Here is an 11116-nt window from a genome sequence, read left to right as displayed (position 1 = left end):
CTGCCCTGTCACTCACTCTAACAAGCGAGTAGAGGGGCTTTATTAGTTTACATTAGAGAGTGTACCCTGTGCCAAATTTAACCGCGGAGGGGAGGGGTGTTGGAGGCTGGGCAGCCGGACATGGTTGAGAGAGGGTCCAGCAGGTTACGTGTGTGTGTTGTGGTCAGTGGAAGACCCCGAGGCCTGGGTCCTGATTCTTGCCTTAGTTGTATTTGAGGCGAGAAGACTGAGTCGGTGGGTCTGTCGGTGTGGAACGGAGGTTGTGTCCAGCAGAAGTCCACTTTTCCGGTCCATTCAAGGGCATTGCTGGGGGCCCGAAGATCAGCTCTCCACTGAGGCCTGTCAGCGAAGCAGGCGGCCTCATGGACCCTCGAAGACGTGTAGGGCTTCACCGCAGGGGATGCATAAGCTGACAAGGTGGGTTTATCCAGTAAATCTGAATTCTCTGTGATTAGGTTTGGTACATTAAGGTACGGTTAGTGGTTAAAGTTTAGTATAAGGGTATAGAGGCTGTCATTGGTCATCAGGCTGTGTTGTGTAGGAACAATGCTCTGTTTTCTATTCATGTTCATGATCTTTTCTTCTTATGGGGGATTACATGTTGGTTTAAAATTACAACACAGTCTACAGGTGTTGAAACACTGTCTAGATTTATTAGTGGTGGCTCCCTAAATATCATTTCACCTGCCACAGTTTTAGCAGTTATCAGAATTCATTGTCGCTCACAGTAGCAGACCGTGAATGTGCTGTTAATCCACTGCACAGTACATATATCAAATGTAGAATATATTTATAACAATGTGTTACAGGAGCTGACAGGACCGACAGTACTCAACTGTTTCTAATTCTCAATCTAACCACATCTGCCCGGTGTTTTATTTCACCTCATATATAACTCATGTAGCTGTGGCTCCAGCCACTGAGGCTGGGAGACTCAGAATCATGACTGGAAGCTGCCCTTCCCCCCCCCCACCCCCCCCTGTCCACACTTGCCAAATATATACCCTCCTAAAGTAAATATAATCCTGTCTGCGTCCACGTGGAAAATTTCACTACCTGCTCCCCCTGTTGTACACTTGGTTAGCAGCTTTGCTCTCGTCTTAGTAAGACGTTAAAGAGAATATTTAGATATCAGAAACCCTGTAGCCCACTTCAACCATTAGATTAATAATATTAAATAAGTCACAAAGGACATTAAAGAATAATTTTTTACTCTTTTCATATCTCCAGTCCCAGATCTGAGATCACACAGCCATGGGGGACTGGAACCTGCTGGGAAAGCTTCTCGAAAAAGCCCAGGAGCATTCCACTGTGGTGGGGAAGGTGTGGCTCACCGTCCTGTTCATCTTCCGCATCCTGATCCTGAGCGCGGCCACAGAGAAGGTGTGGGGCGACGAGCAGTCGGGCTTCATCTGCGACACCAAGCAGCCCGGTTGCGAGAACGTGTGCTATGACATCACTTTCCCAATCTCACACGTCCGCTTTTGGGTTCTGCAGATCATCTTTGTGTCCACGCCTACGTTGATCTACCTGGGGCACATCCTCCACCTGGTGCGGATGGAGGAAAAGCAGGCAGAGAAGGACAGGCAACATGCCTTACATTCAGACAAGCAGGCCCTCATAGTGGAGGGTAAGCCCAAGAAGCCCCTAGTGAGGGACGAGAGGGGCCACGTGCGCCTGCAGGGAGAGCTCCTGAGGACATATGTCTTTAATGTGATCTTTAAAACCCTGTTTGAGGTGGGCTTCATTGTGGCTCAATACCTCTTGTACGGCTTTAAGCTGAAGCCCATGTACAAATGTGACAGATCGCCCTGCCCCAATGTGGTAAACTGCTACATATCCCGCCCTACAGAGAAAACCATCTTCATCATCTTCATGCTGGGAGTGGCCAGCGTGTCTCTGCTGCTCAACCTCATAGAGATCTACCACCTGGGCTTCACCAAGTGTCGCCAGGGCGTCGCCTTCAGGAGGCGCTATCAATCCTTTAAGGGTGTCCACAAGGAGCCCAGCGAGGTGGCGGTGGGGTACGGGCCGAGTTACGACGACTACTTTCACCAAGTGCAGCCGCCCTACCCCCCCATTCCCAGCTACAACCTCTCCCCTCTGTCCGAGGGCACAGACTCGTCCTTACACCCCTACCACAGCAAGGCGGCATACAAACAGAATAATGACAATTTAGCGGTGGAAAGGAGCAGCAGCAACCCAGAGGAATGTGACCTGAAAGCAAAGAAGGGGGCAGGATCGGCCCCCGGGTCACCTACACAGGCCAGGCCCGGCCGCAGTGCCAAACACAGCAACAACAAGACTAGAATAGACGATCTGCAGATATGAGGAGGTTTATGTTTCTCTGGGGTGTCTTAAGTTGCTGCGAGGGGATCGTATGTTGTTTGAAAGCATTCACACATGCTCAACTGACCCCTTTTTAAGATGGCGGATTGACTCATTCCAACTGAGAAAGGAGTGACACTGCAGGGTGCACCGAGCTGTTCAGTAATGTACAAAGACTGATGCTGGTCAAATCTCTGATGAATTTCTTCTGTTCCACTGAGAAGTGTCCCATAGCTGGCTTTTGTTTTTATCCCTCCACGATTCACTCTTGTCCCTGAGAATCTAAAATCAACAACAAATATAGTCGGCTCAGGTTTTACATGAATGTGAATGAATCCAAAAAACGCACCTGTGTGTACAAAGCTGCCAAAACTTTGGGAATAGAATCCAGGGCAGAGGCTTGTTCATGTCTGGCCTGACCTCATTTGAGGAAATCAGATAGGGTGAATAGTAACATTTAACTTCCTTTAACAGTTTTGAGGTCACCAGTGTAGTTCACTTGCTTAGGCTTGAAATGAAAAGTCGTGCGAACACATTGAACATTGGAAAATACTCGACCCTAATTCCAGGACACGCCTCAAAAGAAATTGCACTGGTCTCAGGAGTTCCCACATTTGGGCCACCTCCTTTATTGTGACAGCCAGCAAGTACATAATTACAAGCACATTGTTTTGTTGATCCTTGTTTATATCTCTGTTTGTGCCGTTTGTTTATCCGTGAGGTACTTGGTGACAACCATATTTGTAAAACTGCTTGAAATAAATCTGTCTTAAATTTGCAAAGTTAGCAGAGGATTTATAATCTCAAGTCTTCCTCAGCAAAAAAAAGGAGAATCACTTCAGTGGAACACATGTTGCAAGTGTTATTTCATACTCCTGGAAAAAATACAATCAACTCAGGAGTTGAAAGAATAATATTGGTCCTATGTATAGTCTCTATGAACGGTAGCTCAGATAACTGCACTGTACATATATGAGTCTGAGTCTTTTATTTTTGAATCTCTTAAATGAGCATCTACAGTACCAGGTGTAGTTTGAGTCATCAGTATCCACCCAGAAACATTTGTTGAGCAGGAACAAACATGTCATGAGTAAAGCCTTTGCGGTCTGAATATCCCACACATGCACAACATGGTGTATCGGGAAAGAGGAGCCCCCCCCTATGGAAACCTTCAAATGAATGACATGGCATGTCTCATACTTTCAGACTCCATCATTTTCTGTCTATGATTTATGTGTCAAGGGGAATAACAAATACAATTGTTTCTTTATTTGCATTAAAAACGGACTTTCTGAAAAAACAACTCTTTTAGTTGAAGTTTATTAATGTATTGAGATACGATTGAGTGTAGTCATACTATTCTATACTTTAGGTTGCTGTGGAGCCAGAAACGATGTCTCTTATCTCCCAGACAAAAACGCAGGATTGTTATGTGTAATGTATGGCTCCATAAATCATAAAGTCATCCAGAATGTCTCTGATTCTAAAAAACATAATCTTTCACAGATGGAAATAAAACACCATGATGTTATAAAGTGATCATATCTTAGAAAAAGGGCAATAATGTTAATAAAATGATAAATGAAGATCAATAGATATGAGTTATGAGCATTGATGGATTTCCAGCACTTTGAAATGAAATCCTTTTAGTGCAAGGCCAACATCTTATATTGCAGTTGCATCAGAGGATTGTAAGTAAAGGTTTTCGGTTTGTATGAATCACGTAATAAAGTCTGTGATTTGTTAACTTTAGAGGACATTGAGTAATTATGTATATTTTGTAGCTCTACAAATGAAATGAACAACAGCATCACCATCTCAGACACAATACATTAGTCAAGAATTGTGTTTGTCTGAGGTACAAAAATGGCTGGTCGGGAGACGGGCTGCACATCATGATGTCTTTTGTAAAAAGTAAGGCCCTTGTTAGTGGTTTCAGTATTTTCTTAGAATCCTCTACCTGACTTCAGGAAAACTGCAACAATGTCCCTATAATATATAATACAACACTTGACATAATAATGTAGACTAACTCTTTCAAACTGGCAACATGTATTGTACCATTCATAGACCAAGGTACAAATGTTTAACCTTGTTTAAATCCAAATATAATAATGAGCACATGTGTTCTTTTACAGCGCAACCTAAATGCAAAATAGGAGGAGAATTAGCCACTGCCAAAATTATGGGAGAAATGCTTAATTAATCATTTTAACAGCTTTAAGTAACACATTCTGTAAAGATGGAGAGAAACGTGAAGGTGGGGCTGTGGGAGGACATTTAGATTACTCACTACAACAAAACCAACACCCTCCCCCAACTCTGAAACCCCCCTAACATGTTTTCTTCATTCCCTAAAAAGTGAAATTGCCTCAAGGGTCTTAACGTAATTGAGTTATTGAGAAGTAAAAACCATTAAATGGAGATTTGGTTTTATTTCTAGCCTAGTTCTGTTCAAAAAACGAAATGAACAGTACAGAACAGAAGCCATGCACCAAAACAATCAAAAAACAATGGAATGTAAATGTTAGCAATGTATTTCTAATAAATGGGCTTAACAAAAAATGCTGTAGTATATTGTAATGTAAACTAATCTAGAGAGTCAATAGCGATTATACACTTTACATGTATTACTTAATTTACAGTAAAATAATATTGTATAAATAAGAAAAACTGTTGTTTCTTCAGTGCTGTAGCCAGTTTAATGGGAAATATAGTAACAGCACAGAAAAGCGCTCCCTTGGTTGTGTGTAATGGTGGATATCATTTGATGAGTAACTCTTGCCTGTGCTTCATAATATGTATCAGAAGCTATAGCACAGTCCTCTACTGCCCTCTCCTTTTGCTTTTACTTTAACACTGACATGCTGCTCCTCTGAGGGCACGCCATCTGCTGGGCAAAGGAAATCAAGATACAGATGCATACTGATAAATAACTTCAGGATATATTAAATATCTGTGTTTTCAATTAGGACATAGGTATAAACAAAGAGTCTGTACTGGATGTGGATTTCATTGTAGGCCACAAAGAACACAGTCATTGTTGTTGTTTACTTAATCCCTGTTTAAAGTAATTGTTCAGCACACTCCGGCCTGTTTCTCATCACACTCAGCCTGCTAATGTGTGATAAATGACAGTGCCAAAAGCAAAGACTGCCCTTGCACCAGCTTTATGTGGCTGCTAGGGTAAGCTTTAGAAATATCAGCCAAAAGGAAAAGCGAGGCTTCTGATGTTTGCTGACTGACTCAATCTGATTGCTTGCAGGCATGTCACCTCATCACCAACACCAGCCTTGTTAGAGTCAATGCAGCCCCAGTTTCTGCAGGATAGAGCCACACTAGTGCTGTGGAAGAGAGTCCCACATGACACAGAGGGGACTGAACAGAAATCAGCTGCTGACACGGTTTCTGAAGCAGAAAACGCCATCATGGCTCAGCGTCTGTCACGTCTTGTCTTGGCCTCTGTGTTGGGTGGTCTATGGGGACGGGCTGGGGGTTTGTTGCTCCATGTGACAGCTGAAGCTCGGCCAGAGTCAATGAAGTAGGCATTTTTTATTTAATGTTTTTTATTGCAAGATTAATGACAACATTGGCAGAACAACACGAGGAAGGGAAAAGCAGTTGTGTGTGTGTGTGTGTGTGTGTGTTAAATGTACACATAATACATAATGAAGCTATTCTCACACATGGGCTGTTGGGGAGGGGGGTTACTGCCAAATGAATACTTTCCATGCACTTACAGTAGTCAGTATGGTGTAAAATGCCTTACTGACATTACCACAACTAATAACAAAAGTACGACCAGTAATACAAAGTGTAATAGTAATCCTCACTTTGTAGTTTTTGATATGATATATATATATATATATATATGCATGGCAACGGGAAGGGGAACAATCTGGAAGTAGTTTAAGAAAGTGATTAAAAAGAATTCACTGTGATTGCTGATTTGAAAGAGGATGAATTAGGTAATCAATTTCAATATTTGTTGCCGTTATTTCGTTTTTGCATTTTAACTATGTTGCTGTAGTGACAGCTGAATTTGCTTCTGGGATAAACACAATAACAAACCTATTAATCACAAAGAGAACCGCGCAAAGACCATGTGCTTGAATACAAATCATGTTTGTTTTCAACGGAAGCTCTAATTTTGATTACGCATGACATTACAAACACAAATCTCTGTGCTAATAATGTGCACATACGTACATGCATCGCTTTGCACACATTTTTACTCTGGCTTGCACGACAAATAGTAGAGTAGTCATGGCTCCTTGCGTGACACAGCTTGTTTACCAGCTCATTGACTCATTCATAAATCATATTCCTCCCAAATTCTACTTTAAAAAATCAGATTTTATTAAGCCACTGCTATATTTCATACACTGCAGGCATTTCCAGTTAAGCACTCAAGTTTTGTATCAAAAAGTAAAAAGAAAATATAGCAGAAACTTGATGCGACTTGTCACTTAAATATGTGTACTGTATATACAGTAGCTACAGTATGTATATATCATAGACTGTATATATAAAGGTGTATATATATCTCTTGTTTTAATTTACTATATAACTTCCTTTTACATTTTTGTATAATTGTTTTACGTTGTGCTAATCTGTACTGTCCTGTTTTTCATTCTCACTTTGTTACTTTCACTCCTGAATTTCCCAACCGGGATAAATAAAGCTCCACCTTATCTAATACTAACGAATATCTTTAGTAACGAAAGGATATACGTATTTCATGCACATAGTTTGATACATCCACCAAAAACATAAGGAACTCCTGTCGTAAAAATAGCACACAAAACTTTTTGAAATTATGAGAAACAACTAAAAAGATTGATTTTTTTCTAGTTTATTGGAGCCAGTCAACATTCTCATCTGATTCACACTTCACAAACACGCCCAAATCACAAAAAATCTTCGATACAAAACATTTCTTTAAATATAATTTAATCTTACAACTATTTTTTCTTATTCCAAGTTCCAAAATATCACTGAACTACAAACACAAAGAAAGAAACACAAACGAGAAACAGATGTGTGATTCATTTAAGGACAAAACGTTATGAACATTTTGAACCAAAATACAGCATGAAAGTTACACACATCATGGGTTTAAATTAAAGTCATTATTCAATGTATGCAGAAGAATGGACATTTGAGGACAGAAGATTATTCAGCAGCGCAAAGAATGGACGTAGAGCATTTTGGAACCAAATTCTTCATACATTCACATTGAATCACATATAGTGTGTGCGTGTGTGTGACACGCATCAAAACTGAAGATGTTTTTCTACAGGACCATATCTGACCTGTGCATGGACTCGTAGCACTTATCTTTTAACAAAGCCTCTTAAAAAGTGGCCTTCCTCGGTCAACAAAAGTAACATTTCAAGAGAACATGAAGTCAAAAAGCGGACCTGCTGAAGCTGGTAAAAAAACACACCCAGCACTCCACTCCCCCCGCCAGGGATTAATATAATGCTTTAACCTTGTGTTAGAGCCTAGGCACGAACCAGATCCCCTAACAGTCTGGTTGGTAGATGGTGCTGTGTTTACTGCTGGAGCCCATGGTGGGGGGGGTACGATCCATGCCGCTTCTGTCCGTCTCCTCCGGTCCAACGAGCCGATAAGGACATGCTTTAATCGTGTTTGCCCTTCCCTTTAGGCGTGGTTCCTTCGTTCCAGGCCACATAAACAAACAACGCCAGAACTACATGCACAGCGAGCACTGCGACAATGGCTGCATAGAAGTAGCTGTCAGAGCTGGACATCTTCATGGACCCTGGGAGAGGAAGAGGAGAACAGTTAGCAGTGATGACAAGTAGCTGCCTATAATACGTTTAAAAAAAGACCACCTAAAAAAGAACAAAGCCAAAATTAGATGAAAGTTGATAATGCAAGTCTCTCTTTAAAATAATCCTGATTCAGTCTTGCGTATATTACAAAATATTTTGTATCACCAATGAAAGGTTGTAGAGATACACGTTGGTAACAGCCTATCATCAGTATTGTTAAATGAAATACATTAATTTGGTTGTCGGTCAACAACCGCCTTTCTGTGGACAAAGTAATTCCATAATATTGACGTTTGTCTTTCTAAAACAAAATCTTTCTTCTGGGTTTTTTCTACTATTTAACTTATCGTTACTTCATCGACTAGTCAGGCCTGCTTTGGATTTTAAATAAATTGATCCATAACAACTGTGATAGATCTTACGGTGCAGAGCCTGCATATCAAAACAATGATTTGAGTCAGGGGAAATGTTTTGCATCAATCAAACAATATATTGTGCAGCAGCCCTGATTACATTTAATTAAAGCTAGAAAAAAGAATACTGCAAAACATCTCTTTGCCTTGCACTACGAATGGAGCCTGGCTGGAATTAGCAGGCCTATAGATTTGGTAAATGAAGCAAACATACACACATATTAATAGGTTGGGTTGCAAAGTTTACCCTCAAAGAGGTACGCCTTGGTTGCAAAGTAGAGTCCAATGGGCAGAGTCACCATCATGATGGTGAAAAACAGCAGCGTCTTCAGGGCTGACACCAGGGAGCTCTCATTCCTGCAGAGGAGGGCAAGTGCATGGGTCAGAAAAAACGGCAGCGAAATACTACAGGAGCCACGGGACTGCGAAATACTGATGCGGGGATGTCCCATGGCTGTGTTTACTGTTATCTTCCAGGAATGTGCCACATTAAGTTAAAGTCAAGTTTCAAACTTTGACACATGTTCAACACCAAGTAGCTCAGGGGGACGGGCTGTCTTTAGGACAGTCGTCACTGCACGGACAGTAATGCTAACTGTAGGCTAGGAAGCTAGCTAGGCTAATATTAGCTTTTCATTTAAAGCAGCAGCTTGTTTTCTTCTCACCCTCTGTTATAAGACTGCAGCCCGTCGTCTGAAGCTGTTCTGACAGATCCGTCCATTGCTGGGTTGATATAAGACGAGATAAAGATAAAACAGTAAGGTATTATCGGTTAATATTAGCGATTTCCTTCACGTCTGCGTTTTATTGTCGGTGATGAAAACTATACTTCCGCATAGGATCACGGGACCGTCACATGACGAGTTTGACGACAGTTAGTCTCGCGTTGATAGACTTGCTAGAGATTTAAAGCGAGGTGAATGTCCTGCATTTAGCTATTGATGGATTATCATTAATGATACAAACATGTGTAAAATTGTAATTTATGCTTGTTACGGTGTGGTGCTGAAATGTTCTATTATACATGAATAGTTTAAAGTTTTTAAATGTATAAATAACACTGGATCATTTATTTAAGATAATCTTATGTTTTGTAGCTCATGTAAAATCCTAATATGCAAAGTACCTAGAGTTTGCAGGTAAAGGAAATGGAGTAAAAGTTAAAAAGTTAAAACATTTCTACTTTGGGATAGAAAGTAGTATAACATGGAAATACTCGGGTAAAGTGATAGTACCTTTTGTCCCCTCTTAAATATTTTATTTCCGGGGCCCCCACTTTTGTCATACACATTTTAAATAATTGTCATTATGTGACTTTTTTTGTTGATGCATTTTCTGGTTTTTGAGGTTTTTTACAGTTTCTTTGCTAGGGTTAGGTTAAAGAAATACCATTCTTGTCAACTGAAGTAATTCTAATGTCACTTTTATCTTAAATACACCCCCACACGATCCTGGAAAGTGATATGATTTGATTGAGGTCATTAAATATAAACCTATCTATCTATTTATTTTGAACTACATAAGGCTTACATTCATTTAGCTGACTCTGTGACCTGCAGCCTTACTGAAGTGAAGCTCAGAATCATAATATGTCTTCTTTGGCCTTGAGGATAAGATGAAAACAATTTTAAGTATGTTGTCTAGACTGTTTATTGAGAATATCTATTAAAGTGAGTGTTTGAGGGTAGGGACTTTTTACACCCTTATGGATTGATCATATTTATTTTCTATAATAAACTATTCAAGGTGCAAAAATAAGCCTTCAACAGTTATAATTGCCGATGGCAGATATACAGTGGTGAAAAAAAGTATTTAGTCAGCCACCAATTGTGCAAGTTCTCCCACTTAAAAAGATGAGAGAGGCCTGTAATTTTCATCCTAGGTACACCTCAGCTATGAGAGACAAAATGAGAAAAAAAATCCAGAAAATCACATTGTCTGATTTTTAATGAATTAATTGGTAAATTCCTCGGTAAAATAAGTATTTGGTCACCTACAAACAAACAAGATTTCTGGCTCTCACAGACCTGTAACTTCTTCTTTAAGAGCCTCCTCTGTCCTCCACTTGTTAACTGTATTAATGGCAAATGTTTGAACTCGTTATCAGTATAAAAGACACCTGTCCACAACCTCAAACAGTCACACTCCAAACTCCACTATGGCCAAGACCAAAGAGCTGTCCAAGGACACCAGAAACAAAATTGTAGACCTGCACCAGGCTGGGAAGACTGAATCTGCAATAGGTAAGCAGCTTGGTGTGAAGAAATCAACTGTGGGAGCAATTATTAGAAAATGGAAGACATACAAGAGCACTGATAATCTCCCTCGATCTGGGGGCTCCACGCAAGATCTCACCCCGTGGGGTCAAAATGATCACAAGAACGGTGAGCAAAAATCCCAGAACCACACAAGGGGACCTAGTCAATGACCTGCAGAGAGCTGGGACCAAAGTAACAAAGGCTACCATCAGTAACACACTACGCCGCCAGGGACTCAAATCCTGCAGTGCCAGACGTGTCCCCCTGCTTAAGCCAGTACATGTCCAGGCCCGTCTGAAGTTTGCTAGAGAGCATT

General features: G+C 40.8%; 2 protein-coding genes across 2 annotated transcripts; one reads left to right on the top strand and one right to left on the bottom strand.

Moving 5' to 3' along the window:
* Nucleotide 1: 1 nt before the first annotated feature.
* On the top strand, nt 2–3632 carry LOC307032405 (gap junction alpha-3 protein-like). The gene is made up of 2 exons (XM_079670347.1): nt 2–417; nt 1231–3632. Exon 2 carries the CDS (start codon nt 1255–1257, stop codon nt 2329–2331), a length of 1077 nt encoding a protein of 358 aa, XP_079526473.1. The 5' UTR covers nt 2–417; nt 1231–1254; the 3' UTR covers nt 2332–3632.
* Nucleotides 3633–7167: 3535 nt separating this feature from the next.
* vma21 (vacuolar ATPase assembly factor VMA21) lies at nt 7168–9407 on the bottom strand. The gene is made up of 3 exons (XM_079672133.1): nt 9208–9407; nt 8790–8899; nt 7168–8116 (listed from the first exon to the last, which is right to left on the bottom strand). Exons 1-3 carry the CDS (start codon nt 9261–9263, stop codon nt 7974–7976), a joined length of 309 nt encoding a protein of 102 aa, XP_079528259.1. The 5' UTR covers nt 9264–9407; the 3' UTR covers nt 7168–7973.
* Nucleotides 9408–11116: the final 1709 nt, after the last annotated feature.

This window comes from Notothenia rossii (genome assembly GCF_949606895.1).
Source record: "Notothenia rossii genome assembly, chromosome: 3".
Classification (NCBI taxonomy): domain Eukaryota; kingdom Metazoa; phylum Chordata; class Actinopteri; order Perciformes; family Nototheniidae; genus Notothenia; species Notothenia rossii.
The sequence above is the reverse complement of the archived record's forward strand: the minus strand, read 5'-3'. Positions and strand labels throughout refer to the sequence as shown.